Source organism: Hyla sarda, chromosome 9 (assembly GCF_029499605.1).
Source record: "Hyla sarda isolate aHylSar1 chromosome 9, aHylSar1.hap1, whole genome shotgun sequence".
In the NCBI taxonomy this organism is placed as follows: Eukaryota; Metazoa; Chordata; class Amphibia; order Anura; family Hylidae; genus Hyla; species Hyla sarda.
In genome coordinates this window covers 145,221,285-145,237,854 of record NC_079197.1, presented here as the reverse complement: position 1 = coordinate 145,237,854, position 16,570 = coordinate 145,221,285, and the positions used below count along the sequence as shown (strand labels likewise).

General features: G+C 44.3%; 2 protein-coding genes across 4 annotated transcripts in view; one reads left to right on the top strand and one right to left on the bottom strand.

The window, feature by feature from the left end:
* LOC130290403 (cytochrome P450 2F2-like) overlaps nt 1-16,570 on the bottom strand; it is a 167,197-nt gene that overhangs the window by 95,862 nt on the left and 54,765 nt on the right. The window contains exon 4 of one of the 3 annotated variants that reach the window (XM_056537997.1): nt 14,516-14,550. The exons of the other annotated variants lie outside the window; for them this stretch is intronic. The gene's annotated coding sequence lies outside the window, so the exon portion shown is untranslated. The remainder of the gene's footprint in view (nt 1-14,515; nt 14,551-16,570) is intronic. 3 annotated transcript variants of the gene reach the window in all.
* Nucleotides 1-16,570, top strand: part of LOC130290417 (cytochrome P450 2G1-like) — a 54,708-nt gene that overhangs the window by 9,610 nt on the left and 28,528 nt on the right. Inside the window, exons 3-6 of the mRNA XM_056538045.1 lie at nt 875-1,024; nt 3,630-3,790; nt 12,120-12,296; nt 14,427-14,562. Of these exons, the coding sequence (XP_056394020.1) occupies nt 875-1,024; nt 3,630-3,790; nt 12,120-12,296; nt 14,427-14,562 (624 nt within the window). The remainder of the gene's footprint in view (nt 1-874; nt 1,025-3,629; nt 3,791-12,119; nt 12,297-14,426; nt 14,563-16,570) is intronic.

Below are 16,570 nucleotides of genomic sequence, written 5' to 3'. Positions count from 1 at the left end.
TACACAATCAGTATTCAATTGACCAACAATTAATTATAAATTGGGAAACCAATTGTCCATTTATAGAGACTCATTAGCACATATACAGACATCTCCCTTTAAAAAAGAAAAATCCAGATATCCTGTAAACACAAATTATTAATCCCGATGCATTTTTCCCCCACAGGTACTAGGGGTTCATCAGGGGATATGTACAGGCTTGGGTAAACAGATATGGTTATGAACACATATGGTCATAAGATAGTGCTCTCAATTTGCAAAGATGTACAGACACCGGTCCACCCAGGACTACTCACTCAGGTGTCAATTGTTAGATTAGTGCAGGCTCGACAGGTAACATTGGCGCTAGGTCCCAAGCTCCCATAGTGTCATAGTCTACAGGAGGCCTCTTGGAGGCCACGACACTGTTGGAGCTCTGGAACTAACGCCAATGTTTCCTGCTGAAGCATTGCTGGCTTAGCATCTTATGACCACATCTGTTTATAGAATGGGAAACCAATTGTCCATTTATAGAGACTCATTAGCACATATACAGACATCTCCCTCTAAAAAAGGGAAATATCCCCTGATAAACCTCTAGTACCTGTGTGTGTGTGTGTGTGTGTGTACATTTCTTCTCTTGTTGGTCAATTGAATACTGATTGTGTATTCATTAAATGTTTGATCAGTTGGTTTATACTTATCGCCACGGGTTGGGTCGTTTATCTTTTAATAATATCTCATTAAAGGTTATGCTTTAGTATTACAATTGCCGTCAGTGATCATATTTTAGCATTAATACTAGGGATATGTGCAATTTGCATGATACTCCTTTTCAGTGAATTATAGTTTACTACAACATACATAGATAAGCTATGTTTTTTTTTTGTTTCAGGTGTAATTTTTAGCAATGGTCCTCGGTGGAGAGATTTGCGCAGATTTTCACTTACAATTCTAAGAAATTTTGGCATGGGAAAGAAGACTATTGAAGAAAGGATCCAAGAAGAAGCCCATTTTCTTATGGCAGAGATCAGAACACAAAAAGGTACTTAAAGGGGTACTCCACTCCTAGACACCTTATCTTCTATCCAAAGGATAGGGGATAAGATGTCTGATCATGGGGGTCCTGCCGCTGGGAACCCCCATGATCTCACCTGCAGCACACTGTGTCATCTGCTGCACGGAGCAAACTTCGATCCGTGCCTGATGACGGGCGATACAGGGGCCGGAGTATTGTGACATAAAGGCCCCGCCCCTTGTGACATCATGGCCTGCCCTCTCAATGCAAGTCTATGGGAAGGGGTGTGGTGACCATCCCATAGACATCCCATAGCCTACTCTCATAGACTTGTATTGAGGGGACGGGTCCGTGACATCACTATACTCCGGCCCCTGTATGGGTTATATATACACAAGATTTGTTTCCTCCTCACCCATGTTAATCCACTGTTCAGGCTTTAAGCACAGACCATGCTTTTGGAGTACCTACAGGCTATAGGTTATGTAGTAGTTATATACTAATTATAATATTTATATAATGTAGGTGTATATATTTATTTTTATCTATTTCTTTGAATTATGCAGTTACAATAATATGTTAAGTAGCAATCTTTACATGCATTGCAATATCGATAGCACAATGCATAGGAATTTTTGAGTTATCTACATATGAAGCTAGTGACGTAAGTATTGAACACGTCACCATTTTCCCCACTAATTATATTTCCAAGGGTGCTTTTGGCATGACATTTTCCCCAGATGTTAGTAACAATCCAGGTAATCCATAAAATAAAAATGAGGAGTGAGGAGTGAGGTGTTAGAAGCCTGGGCCAATCAGAAGCTTAGGAGGGGTATTTGAGGCCTCCAGGCTCTCGATTTCAGTTTTGTTCTGATTTTGTTCTATTTGGGTTTTAGTCCTGTCTGTGCTAGACTTGTTTCTTTGTCTTAGCCATGGCTTTGTAGTTCTAATTAGTGTTGCTCGTGAATATTCGCAATTCGAATTTTCTGACAAATTTTGTTTAGTTTCTTTGTTAATTTGTTTCTTTGTTAATGGATTAATTGGGTAGTGAACAACATCTGGTGAAAATTTTATGTCAATAACTCCTTTGAAAATGTATTTAGTAAGAAAATATTGACATATTCAAAACTTTTCAAAAAATGTCACCCGCTGTCTTGTTGCCAATATTCTTGGACTTGTTTTATAGGGAATCCATCATCAGTGTCACCTGCACTAACCTATTGGTACAGGCTTGTAGTGTGGGTGACAAAAAATAAAATGATACATACCACGAGCTCCTCCATTCGCCTGTTCTCCTTCTTTTTTCCGTTTATACGAATAAGCAGCTTGTTGCCGAGCGGCCCTCACAAGCTTGCTCCTTTCTGCCTACATCTGCACATTTGCTGCTGCTTCCCATATGAATATTTATTAGCTGGGCAGAATGAGGAAGCAGCAGCCATGACGTCAGCGTGTTTGTGGAGGCTTGTAAGCACCGCCCATGAACCAAGCTGCTTATTTGTATAAACGGAATAAGAATGATAACGGAACGTATCGGCTTCTGGTACATATAATTTTAATCAGCGTCATCCACACTACAAGCCTGTACGAACAGGTTAGTGTGGGTGACACTGATGACAGATCCCCTTTAAGTATCTGAGGCTGTGTTGTTGTCTTTTACAATATATTGCAGCTAATATAGCAAACCATTCTCTTTTTTTCTACCTTTCTTTGTACTCTTTCTTTCTTAATTCCATTTTTTTTCATCTAGTTCATTGCTATCCTTCCTTTCTTTCTTCCACCTATCTTTCTTCCTACCTATTAATCTCTTTCTATCCTTTTCTCTTTATTCTATTTCCTTTATTTCTTCCTACCTATCTCTCCATTGCTTTTAACTTTTTTCCTGTTCTTCTTTCCTTGCTTTAAACCTCTTTTTGTACCTTTTCCCTCCTATCTTCCTGTTCCTCTTTCTTTCTTTCTTTCTTTCCTTCCTTCATAATTATCTCCTTTTCTACATTTTTTCCTTCCTTTCATCTTTCCTTCCTTCTTGTTCTTAATTCCTTACTTCTCTCCCTTTCTTCCTCCTTTTTTCCTTCCTTCTTCCTTCCCTCAACATTCTTTTTTTTTTTTTAACCTTTTTTCCTTCCTCGTTTACTTCTTTCCTGTTCTTCTTTCCTTGCTTTCAACTTCTCTTTTTGTAAATTTTCCCTCCTATCTTCTTGTTCTTCTTTTCTTCCTTCCTTCATAATTATTTCCTTTTCTACATGTTTTCCTTCCGTCCATCTTTCCTTCCTTCTTTCTTGTCCTCCTTTCCTTCCTTCTTTCATACTTCCCTTCCTTCCTTCCTTCTTGTTCTGCTTTCCATTATTCTTTCATACTTTTCTCCCTTCCTTCTTGTTCTTCTTTCCTTCCTTCTTTTATACTTCTCTCCCTTCCTTCCTCCTTTTTTCCTTCCTTCATTTCTTCCTTCCTTCCTGTTCTTCCCTTCCTTCAAACTTCTCTCTTTTTCTACCGTTTTTCCTTCCTTCCTTTCCGTCATTCCTTCATACTTCCTTTTTTTACTTTTGTTTCCTTCTTTCCTCTTTTCTTCCTTTTCTCCCTAACACATAAATTATATGTTTTACAAGAATCTATCATTTCTATGTTGTTTATCCAGAACAGTTCATCGACCCAACTAGATTTCTGGTTCAAGCCGTCTCAAATATAATTTGCTCCATTGTGTTTGGAAACCGGTTTGAATACAGTAATGACAGTTTCCAGAAACTCCTGACCATGTTCGCGGCAGTGTTCAAGGATATGAGTAGTCAGTGTGGACAGGTAAGTGCTAATATTTTTCTGTACTATGCACTAGACATCAAGTAAGTTGGAGAGCAGAAGCTTTTACAGATTTTGCAGAAGCTATAAGTTACACCTCTAGTGAGGGCAGAACATTACAATTGACTGTAACTAATGTCAAATACAAGAATTTTTATACAGCAGTGTCACTCACACTAAAGTTAAAAGTAAAATCCTTGCAATGTGATTCTATAGTGTAATTTTTACATTGTTGTCTACTGGATCCATCTGATCTTTTTTCATCAGTCATTGTATTTCAGAAGCAGAATTTTAACTGGACCATAAAGTAGTTAAGTAGTTTAGTAAATTAGTTTTCGTGTAACATAGAATAATAGAATATTGTTGACAGAAATAAGACCACATGGTCCATTACATTATTTCCTTTTTAAAATTTTTTGTCATGTTGTGGCCTTGTGGTTAAAAAAACCCCCCTCATCATTCTGCACTCAATACCCCATAAAGAAAGCTGGATTTAGGGATGTTCTGCCATTCTTCTCTGCAGATCTTCTCAAGCTCTGTCGGATTGAATGGGGACCGTTGGCAGACAGCGATTTGTAGGTCTCTCCAGAGATGTTTGATTGGGTTCCAGTATTTAGCCACTCAAGGGCCACACAAGGACAGTTTTCTTGGCTGTGTACTAGGGGGTCATTGTCTTGTTCAAACTAATAAATTTTGTATTAAGAGCCCTTTTTAACAGGCTTTTATTAAGATTATTTTGTACTATGTTCCATTCATCTTTCCCTCAACCCTGACCAATCTCTCTGTCCCAGCTGCTTAAAAACACCCACACAGCATAATGCTGTCGCCACCATACTTCACTGTAGGGATGATATTGGGCAGGTAACGAGTAGTGCCTAGTTTCCTACAGGTGTGATACTTAGAATTGAGGCCACAAAATTCAATCTTGGTTTCAACACAACAGAGAATCTTATTTAACACAGATTGAGAGTCTAGGTGTTTTAGTTGGACTTTAATTTTTCTTTTACTGAATAGTAACTTCTTTCTGATCACTTTGCACACAGGACCTTCACTCCTGATTACTAATCCTGATTACTAAATGGAAGATTATTTCTTCCATTTAAGAGTTATAGAGGCCACTGTGCTCTTGGAAACTTCCGATGCAGCAAAAAACAAAACAAAAAAAACTATAATAATAATTTGTGTACTCTTCTCTAGATGTGTGCCCCCAATCAGTCTTGTCTCTGAGTTCTACAGAAAGTTATTTTCCCCTCAGGGCTTAGTGTTTGCTCTAATAGTTACATAGTTCATAAGTTGCATAGTTCATAAGGTTGAAAAAAGACCAGAGTCCATCAAGTATAACCTTTAACCCTAATGAGTCCCTACTGAGTTGATCCAGAGGAAGGCAAAAAAAACCTCATACTACAGGTAAAAATTCCTTCCCCACTCCAAATATGGCATCAGAATAAATCCCTGGATCAACGATCTGTCCCTATAAATCTAATATACATAACTAGTAATGTTATTACTCTGCAAAAACGCATCCATAGGCATAGTCAGCTGACCTTATATAGACAGGACTGTGTCTTTCCAAATCATGTCCAATAAAGTGAATCTACCACAGGTGACTCCACTCCAGGTGTATAAAAAAAAGTGGGAGTCCCACTCTGCAAAATTTTTAGTGGCATAGCAAGGATTTGAAACATATGCCCATGCAAAATGTTAGTTTTTTCCTTTTTTTTAACCCCTTTTTTTTCACTTTTGCACTTTCATTAATTCCTGCTCTCCTTCCAAAAATCATAACGCTTAAAATTTTTCACCTACAGACCCATATGAGGGCTTGTTTTTTCACCCATTTTTTTTTTAAACTTTTAGGGGTTTCTTCTTCTACGTGTACTTTTCGGTAAAAATGACACATTTTCTTTATTCTGTAGGTCCAAATGGTAACAATGATACCCAAATTATATAGGTTTTATTTCTTTTAAAAAATTATAACTTTCTGCATGAAAATTAGCATGTTTAAAATTGTGCTCTTCTCACCCCTATTTTATTCATTTTTTCGTATATGGGGATGTGTGAGGGCCTTTTTTTGTGCCGTTATCTGTAGTTTTTATTGGTACCATTTTTGTTTTGACATATGCAATACCACATATGTTTATTTTTGTTTACTTTTTTATGGGAAAAGGGGGTGATTCAGGCTTTTATAAGAAAGAGGTTGAATCATATTTATTAATAATTTATTTTTTTTATCAATTTTTTTGTCCCCATAGGGGACTATTACATGCAATCGTAGACTGCATACACTGAGCAATGCTATGCCATTGCACAATTTAGCAGTCAGGATTGTGTTTTTTTTTTACATTTATTTTAAACGCCGCAATCAACTTTGATTGTGGCGTCTAAGGAGTTTATACTGGGCACCACTATGATCGGTGATGACTAGCATTAGACACGGGTCACGGTGGCTTGACCAGAGTTAGCATAGGGTGTACATGTATGTACATGTATGCCCAGCGTCTTTAATGGGTTAAAAAATAATCAAAATTTTTTTTTTATTATGGGGTATTGAGCACATCGCTGCAGAGTGGGATGCGGTGAGTACAGCAGACTGAAAACTAAGCCCTGTGATTAGAATTCACTTAGCAGCATTCGGGCTGCTTTTAATTTTGAGAGAAAAAAATACGTTTTAGTCAGGGACGGATTAACGTAGGGGCTGATGGAGGAGCAGAGCTGCCCATGCTGCAAGACCGCAAGAGAGTTTAAATCCTCTCTACTCTCGCAACTCTGTACTCTCGCGGGCCACGGCGGCCGGCAGTCAGAGCCAGAGGCGGCTCTACCAACCCTCGCTCTGATTGGGGCCTCGCTCTGGCCCTGACCACCGCAGGGGGCCCCCATCACATTCTGGACATCCCTGTGTCCCGAAAGATCTTTTCGGGACACAAGGATGCCCCAGCGGTTACCTCTCTCTGGCGGCCCCCGCGTTAACCTTAAAAACGCAGGGGCTGCCGGGAGGTAGCGCACGCAGGGACGTAACTGACATCCCGTGTGTGCGCCCATTGCAACAGCAGAGAGGAGCGGAGCAGCAGAGGAGGAGGACGCGCGTGCACATGCTAAGTTACCTGTATGTTGTACGTCATCTTCAGTGTTCCCACCACCACTCCTCCGGTCCCAGGACCTACTGCTATGGCCTGTAGGCCATAGCAGTAGATTGTGACCCCGGACCGGAGGAGTGGTGGTCGGAACACTGAAGTGGGGCAGTACACAGGCATACAGCCTCCAGCCATACACTGTATATGTGGAGAACTATACTGCACCTAATGTGGGGAAACTATACTGCACCTAATGTGGGGGAACTATACTGCACCTAATGTGGGGGAACTATACTGCCCCAGGTGCCACTCTCAAGGGGGGTGCCAGGGGCGGACTGACCCGCCGCCGCAACTACTGAGGATCTAGGACACTCGTCCCAGATCCCCAGCAGACAGCGGTGCCTTCTCCTACATGCGCGATACACGCACATACAGGAGAAGGCATCCGCTCTGTGTGAGCCACATCTGCAGCTTACACAGAGGAGACGTGACCTCCGCCCTCACGCAGTACAGGCGCCGATGACGTGACTCATCGGCGCCTGTACTGTGGAGGGGAGAAGACGTGGGCCATGCAGCTCAGGAGATCGCTGCGTGGGATATCAGGTGAGCATCCTTTTTTTTATTTTTTTTAACCCTGCCTATACCTACAGGGAAGGGGGGGTGCTCTGCATATACCTATGGGAGAGGGGGGGGGTGCTCTGCATATACCTATGGGAGGGGGGTGCTCTGCATATACCTATGGGAGAGGGGGGGTGCTCTGCATATACCGATGGGAGAGTGGGGTGCTCTGCATTTACCTATGGGAGAGTGGGGTGCTCTGCATATACCTATGGGAGAGGGGGGTTGCTCTGCATATACCTATGGGAAAGGGAAGGAGAGGGGGGTGCTCTGCATATACCTATGGGAAAGGGTGGGAGAGGGGGGGTGCTCTGCATATACCTATGGGAAAGGGAGGGAGAGGGGGTGCTCTGCATATACCTATGGGAAAGGGAGGGTGAGGGGGGTGCTCTGCATATACCTATGGGAGAGGGGGGTGCTCTGCATATATCTATTGGAAAGGGAGGGAGAGGGGGGTGCTCTGCATATCCCTATGGGAAAGGGAGGGAGAGGGGGTGCTCTGCATATACCTATGAGAAAGGGAGGGAGAGGGGGTGTAGCCCTGCATATACCTATGGGGAAGAGGGGGGTGTAGCTCTGCATATATCTATGGGGAAGGGGGGGTTGTAGCTCTGCATATACCTATGGGGAAGGGGGGGTGTAGTTCTGCATATACCTATGGGAAAGAGGAGGGTAGCTCTGCATATACCTATGGGAAAGAAGAGGGGGGTAACCCTGCATATACATATGGGAAAGATGGGGGTTGTAGCTCTGCATATACCTATGGGAAAAGGGGGAGGTAGCTCTGCATATACCTACGGGAATGAGGGGTGTAGCTCTGCATATACCTATGGGAAAGAGGGGGTTATCTGGTTACCTACCTACCTGCCCTTTTACTGTGCAGGACACCAAGGAGGGCATTATTACAGATTGTGGACCTATAGATGGGAAGATTGTGTAGAGGAGGGCACTGAAAAAATGCAGAGTCTGGCACGTTTTTCCTGCAGATGTTAAGAGATCCACATGGTGGTCTTATCCGGACGGAGAGGAAAAAGAAAGAGGACGCCGCTGATCAAAAAATACGTAATTGTGAGTCCCAAAATGAAACTGTAATCACTTATATGGTACAGATCCTGTGTATAGCTGACATCTACCGCCATATGGTCCTGTATATAATCACATGTTGTATACAGATCCTGTATAGTATACTGGTCTGTGTATAGTGGTTTAATTCAGTACAGTATGGCGGTATTATCCAGTTATTGTGCGGTGGTATATATTTGCTCCTTGTATAGCAGTATTATTGATCATGGCAATTTACCTACTTTAAAGTGTTTCTTACATTTATAAATTTTAATTTATTGTGTGTGGGATTTGGGTGGAATAGGAGTGTAGCAGAAGATTGACGAGCTGCAGAGCCTAGCAGGGGCCGTTGCCTTTTATTTGGTCCGGGGGCCCCGAGTGTTGTCAATCCGCCCCTAGGGGGAGTGGAGGGAGGGGGTGCAATTAAGGGGGGGTGCGTGTGTGTGCGTGGGGGGGGGGTGCCAAACAAAGGGTCCGCCCCGGGTGCCAAATGCTCTAGGTGCGCCCCTGGTTCTGTGAATTAAGAACAAGCAGGGCTATGTGCACAGAGGACAAGCAGGGCTCTGTGCACTGAGGACAAGCAGGGCTCTGTGCGCTGTGGACAAACAGGGTTCTGTACACTGAGGACAAGCAGGGCTCTGTACACTGAGGACTAGCAGGACTCTGTACACTGAGGACTAGCAGGGCTCTGTACATTGAGGACAAGCAGGGCTCTGTACACTGAGGATAAGCAGGGCTCTGTGCACTGAGGACAAGCAAAGCTCTGTACACTGAGGACAAGCAGGGCTCTGTATACAGAGAACAAGCAGAGCTCTTAGGACAAGCAGGGCTCTGTGCACTGAAGACAAGCAGGGCTCTGTGCACTGAGAACAAGCAGGGTTCTGTACACTGAGGACAAGCAGGACTCTGAACACTGAGGACAAGCAGGGCTCTGTGAACTGAGGACAAGCAGGGCTCTGTATACTGAGGAAAAGCAGGATTCTGTGCACTGAGGACAAGCAGGGCTCTGTACACTGAGGACAAGCAGTGCTCTGTACACTGAAGACAAGCAGGGTTCTGTACACTGAGGACAAGCAGGAATCTGTACACTGGGGACAAGCAGGGCTCTGTACCAAGGGACAAGCAGTGCTGTGTGCACTAACAGCAAGCAGGGCTCTACACCGAGGACAAGCAGGGCTCTATACACTGAGGATAAGAAGGGCTCTGTACACCGAGGACAAGCAGGGCTCTGTACACTGAGGACAAGCAGGGCTCTGTACACTGAGGACAAGCAGGGCTCTGTACACTGAGGACAAGCAGGGCTCTGTACACTGAGAACAAGCAGGGCTCTGTACACTGAGGACAAGCAGGGCTCTGTACACTGAGGACAAGTAGGGCTCTGTACACTGAGGACAAGCAGGGCTCTGTACACTGAGGACAAGCAGGGCTCTGTACACTGAGGACAAGCAGGGCTCTGTACACTGAGGACACGCAGGGCTCTGTATACTGAGGACAAGCAGGGCTCTGTACACTGAAGACAAGCAGGGCTCTGTACACTGAGGACAAGCAGGGCTTTGTACACTGAGGACAAGCAGGGCTCTGTACACTGAGGACAAGCAGGGCTCTGTACACTGAGGACAAGAAGGGCTCTGTGCAATGAGACTCTGTGACACATCAGGATGATTGACAAGCCAGGAGCCTGCACAGAGGACAAGCAGGGCACTGTACACTGTGGACAAGCAGGGCTCTGTACACTGAGGACAAGCAGGGCTCTGTACACTGAGGACAAGCAGGGCTCTGTACACTGAGGACAAGCAGGGCTCTGTACACTGAGGACAAGCAGGGCTCTGTACACTGAGGACAAGAAGGGCTCTGTGCAGTGAGACTCTGTGACACATCAGGATGATTGACAAGCCAGGAGCCTGCACAGAGGACAAGCAGGGCTCTGTACATTGTGGACAAGCAGGGCTCTGTACACTGAGGACAAGCAGTTCTCTGTACACTGAGTACAAGCAGAGCTCTGTGCAATGAGGACAAGCGGGCTCTGTGCAGTGAAGATAAGCAGGGCTCTTTACACTGAGAACAAGCAGAGCTCTGTACACTAAGGACTAGCAGGGCACTGTGCACTAAAGACAAGCTGGTCTCTGTGCACTGAGGACAAGCAGGGCTCTGTACACCAAGGATAAGCAGGGCTCTGTACAATGAGCACAAGCAGGGCTCTGTACACTGAGGACAAGCAGGGCTCTGTACACTGAGGACAAGCAGGGCTCTGTATACAGAGAACAAGCAGAGCTCATAGGACAAGCAGAGCTCTGTGCACTGAGGACAAGCAGGGCTCTGTACACTGAGGACAAGCAGGGCTCTGTATACAGAGAACAAGCAGAGCTCATAGGACAAGCAGAGCTCTGTGCACTGAGGACAAGCAGGGCTCTGTGCACAGAGAACAAGCAGAGTTCTTTACACTGAGGACAAGCAGGGCTCTGTACACTGAGGACAAGCAGGCCTCTGTAGACTGAGGACAAGCAGGGCTCTGTGCACTGAGGACAAGCAGGGCTCTGTTCACTGAGGACAAGCAGGGCTCTGTACACTGAGGACAAGCAGGGCTCTGTACACTGAGGACAAGCAGGGCTCTGTACACTGAGGACAAGCAGGGCTCTGTACACTGAGGACAAGCAGGAATCTGTACACTGGGGACAAGCAGGGCTGTGTGCACTAAGGACAAGCAGGGCTCTACACCGAGGATAAGCAGGGCTCTACACCGAGGACAAGCAGGGCTCTGTACACTGAGGACAAGCAGGGCTCTGTACACTGAGGACAAGCAGGGCTCTGTATACTGAGGACAAGCAGGGCTCTGTACACTGAGGACAAGTAGGGCTCTGTACACTGAGGACAAGCTGAGCTCTGTACACTGAGGAAAAGTAGGGCTCTGTATACTGAGGACAAGCAGGGCTCTGTACACTGAAGACAAGCAGGGCTCTGTCCACTGAGGACAAGCAGGGCTCTGTATACTGAGGACAAGCAGGGCTCTGTACACTGAGGACAAGCAGGGCTCTGTACACTGAGGATAAGAAGGGCTCTGTACACCGAGGACAAGCAGGGCTCTGTACACTGAGGACAAGCAGGGCTCTGTACACTGAGGACAAGCAGGGCTCTGTACACTGAGGACAAGAAGGGCTCTGTGCAGTGAGACTCTGTGACACATCAGGATGATTGACAAGCCAGGAGCCTGCACAGAGCCCTGCTTGTCCCGCCCACACTTCCTGTATTTGGTCTCCTCATAGAGTCACACAGGCAATAGCTGCAGTTACAGCATTTTTTCACCCACAAATATATACATTTTATAACCAATGTATTTAACAAATATACATATAATGTTATCTACATTATATAAAATAGTTGTTGCTAATGACATGTACACTTTAATTAATATATTTTAACCTTAAAAAAAGGTGCTTTTGCTAAACCATTTCTAAGAATTGTTATAGCTAGATAACGCTTGCATATAAGGGGGTAGCACATTACTTGATACAATTGTAACCTAGCCATAATCATAGTAACATAATCAGCATTTCGTTGAAGTAGAACATTTGCTCTTCTTCTCCCAGTTGCTTGAAATGCTGCCATCAATCATGAACTATGTACCCGGACCACACAAGAGAATAATGAAAAGCCTCCAAAGACTTGGCGATTTCATCTTAGAACGAGTAAAGATGAATGAGGAGACGTTTGATCCCGACTCACCCAGAGACTTCATCGATTGCTTCCTCCTCAAGCAGCAGCAGGTATCTGCATAAAAGTCAATTCACACTGCAGAATTCCGCCTCAAATTAAAGCCTATAGACTTCTATGGGATTCCGCAATCCCATTCACACTTCTGAATTTCAGAAGTGTGAATGGGAGTGCGGAATCTCATAGTTGTCTATGGGCTTTAATTTGAGGCGGAATTCTGCCATGTGAATAGACCCTTAGATTTAGGAAAAAGTTAAGCACCTGCATTTGCCTGTGTTGGGATCCAGTAGCCTATCCTCATTGGCATAAAGCATACCCTTGATCTCTTTGGTGTCCGGCAGCTTAAAAAACATCTAGCTGGCAGCCTGGCACACTCAGATACAGTGACGATTGCGCCAATGATTGAGTCAATATACCTTAGGGGATGGTAACAAAATGTCAGTGACCGAAGGTGTTATTTCCAATACACAATTAATTAAATACATCCTTTATGTCCTACACAACCAAAGATGTCAGATGGTCGAAATGAATCAATGGCACTCACCATCTGTAGTCTTCAGAAAGTTTATAAAACTTCAAAGTAGCACAGTAGACATGCAGCGGGGAAACGCTAGAGACAAACAGGGGAGAGAGACGTGTTTGTCTCTAGCATTTCCCTGCTGTATGTCTACTGTGCTACTTTGAAGTTTTATTAAACTTTCTGAAGACTACAGATGGTGAGTGCCATTGATTCATTTCTACCATCTTATATGCTATACGAGTGACTGTTACAATAGAGCACCACCAGTCCGTTGATGCACATTGTGCACTTGCCTGAATTTCCTCCATAGTGTGTATTGTGTCCTAATACTCCAGCAGTGCCAGATCAATTCCTTTTGTTGTTTTTGGACAACTAAAGTTATATCTCCAATGCTCTATTGTTCTATTGCTATGCTAATGAGCCTTATGTGTTGTATTTAGTACTATTGTAATGTCTGTTTATTTGCTTTTGTGTTTTTTATGTCTTGGGGTCTGTTCAAATACTGTTTTTTATGTCTGAGCAGTTATTGTTCTAATTCTTCTTAGCCTTGGAAGAGTTAAGGTTCTCTTCAAATTGCAGCTCGGGTGTGGCTTTAAAACCCTAGCTCTGCTGCACTCTGGTGGCTGGTGATTGCATTTATCTGACTATGTTTTATTATGCATCTTAGCTTTAGTGCTACTCTGTTCATGTCTGCTTAATCATGCACCTTGTATTTCTGAGTTTTTAACCATGGTTAATAGTCTTGTTTATTGTAGATTTTAGTCTGAAGTACAATTGTCTTTTTTAGGATTAGTGTATGTCCGTTCTGCTTGTACCTTGTTTCTTAGTCTGTGTTCACACTGTGATTATCCTGACCCGTGTTCCTCTACGTTATGGAGTTTGGTTTTCTTGTATCAGTTTTTTTTATGGAGTTCATGATTGCTGATCTTTAGAGTTTATAGTAGATGCACTGATCATAGAGCACATGATCACTGATCTAGTGATTCCTCTGTGCTTTACCATTGGTCTATAGTGTCCTCTATGCTTACTCACTGATCTGTGTCCTCTGAACTCAATCTGTTTATGTTAGTTATCTTAGTCCAGTGTGAACAGTGTTCCATGTTCCTGAGCAGTTTAGTGTTTAACATTCAGATCTTCTGTTCATCCCCTGCATTTCCTTGTTTCTACTGTTTACTTATTCTATACCTTGTCTAGTTCATTTATTCTTATTTTCCGTTTATCTGGATTCCAGTTTCTGAACTGTTTGTTAGTATACTATATTCTGCCCTGTTTGTATGTTTATATTCTGTCTGGTATATCTGGTTGTTTGGTAGTTTTCCCATTATGTTTCTGGCCTTTGACCAACTATGTATGTTATTATTTGTTTTTACACCCAATGCACTTTAGCGCAGGGAGGACTGGCTCCAAGTCGTTCATCCACCGTTTAGGGTGGATGGGCAAGTAGGCAGGGAGTGTTTCTAGGGACAGCTTAGGGCTCATACTCCCTGTCCCCCCGGTCGGTCATGACAAATATTTTACAGAAACTGCTGCATACTTTTTCTGTAAGGTTTAGCCAATCAGCTAAAGACTTCAGCTTGGACAGGTCCACCTTTAAAAATGTCACTTGGAAAATGGAAATTTTAATTTTTTTTTTTCAAAATTCAGTTATACATTGTGTTTTCAGGAAAAGGACAATCCTTACTTTGACAGGAAAAACATGAGAATGACCATACTGAACTTGTTTTTTGCCGGGACAGAAACAGTCAGCACTACCTTAAGACATGGACTCCTGATACTTATGAGATACCCTGAAATACAAGGTCAGTATGAGCTGATAATTTAATACATATATTTGTGGCAAATTCAAGGTATATACATTTATATGTATTTTAATTAAAAGAGTATTCTTAACATCAAATGTTACCTCCTATTCACAGAGTAATGGCTAACCTGCTTATCAGTGGGGATCCAACTGCTATGACCCAAACAATCCCAAGAATGGAGGAATATTGTCCCCCAAATGAATGGATCATAACATGTGTATATGGCTATTCTGTGAGGAATCAATACAGCACACCGCCTTTGCTTTATTCATTTGGGGACAATTTCCTCCTTTCTTGGGACTGGTGGGGGTCTCAATAGTTAGACTCCCAAAGATCAGCTAGTCATCCCCTAGTGATGATACCTCTTTAATAATAATTATACGGTGCATATAGCAAGAAAACATATAGAAAGCCCACACTACTAGTACTGCAACATCATATAAACTCATTGACAAAAAACACTAGAAAGAGTTTTTGGAATCAAAAGAAATTTCATTGGGGGAAATGATAATTTTCCCGCACAGTACAAATTGGCAAATTTGTGCAAATTATTTGTGCAAACTCCCAAGAACTGAGCTTGAGCAAAATCTAGCAGAATTTAGGGAATGATAAAGCCCTCCCCCCCCCTTTGTATATGAAAGGTTCAATGATACATGTAAGTGATAACAATATGGAGACATTGGAGACATTCCTGGGAAACCCCTGTGGTGTGAAGAAGAGCATTATCCTGCTAAAAAAAAAAAAGCCAGATGAAAACCCTGACATGAGGGGTAACACATGTGACCACAGGATATCCTGTATATATCACTGAGCTGTTAATGTCCCTCATATGACTATTAGGGGTGACCTGGCTCCCCAGATCCTCACACCCACAGTTGGGGCAGTTTGTCACTCCACAGCAAATGGTAGGATTTAAGCGATCACCTCAAGGCCTCCATACTAAAATCAGACCACTGTCTTTGAGGCACATCGAGCAGTTAACAATCTCTTATCAAAAGATACACAATAGAGCTTCTGTGAGACTTTTTGTATGGCAAGACTTTTTGTTGTGCCAAGACCCAGTGTCTAATCTGACCACATTTTCAATCATTTATGGGCCATACCCCTTTAAGTTAAAGAGGTACTCCGCCCCTAGACATCTAGGATAGGGAAAAAGATGTCTGATCGTGTGGGTCCCACAGCTAGGGACCCCCCCCCCCCCCCCGATCTTCCTGCTGCACCCGGCGTTCGGCCGTGGCATGGCCGTGACATCACAAGCAGGGCGTGTCCGCGATGTCACGAGCCTCCGCCCCGCATCACCAGTCATCCGGCATGGAGCAAAGTTCGCTCTGTGCATCGGATGTCTGGGGTGCCACAGCCGAGATTGCGGGGGTTCCTGGTGGCGGGACCCCCCGCAATCAGACATCTTATTCCCTATTATTTGGATAGGGGATAAGATGTCTGTTACGCCTAGCGCTCCGGGTCCCCGCTCCTCCCCGGAGCGCGTACGGCGTCTCTCTCTCCGCAGCGCCCCGGTCGGTCCCGCTGACCGGGAGCGCTGCACTGTCATGGCCGTCGGGGATGCGATTCGCACAGCGGGACGCGCCCGCTCGCGAATCGCATCCCAGGTCACTTACCCGTTCCCGTCTCCTGCTGTCATATGCTGGCGCGCGCGGCTCCGCTCTCTAGGGCGCGCGCGCGCCAGCTCCCTGAGACTTAAAGGGCCAGTGCACCAATGATTGGTGCCTGGCCCAATTAGCTTAATTGGCTCCCACCTGCTCCCTGGCTATATCTGAGCTCCTCCCTTGCACTCCCTTGCCGGATCTTGTTGTCCTTGTGCCTAGTGAAAGCGTTTTGTGTGTCTAAAGCCTGTGTACCAGAACTTCTGCTATCCACCCTGACTACGAACCTTGCCGCCTGCCCCCGACCTTCTGCTACGTCCGACCTTGCTTCTGTCTACCCCCTTGTACCGCGCCTATCTTCAGCAGTCAGAGAGGTTGAGCCGTTGCTAGTGGATACGACCTGG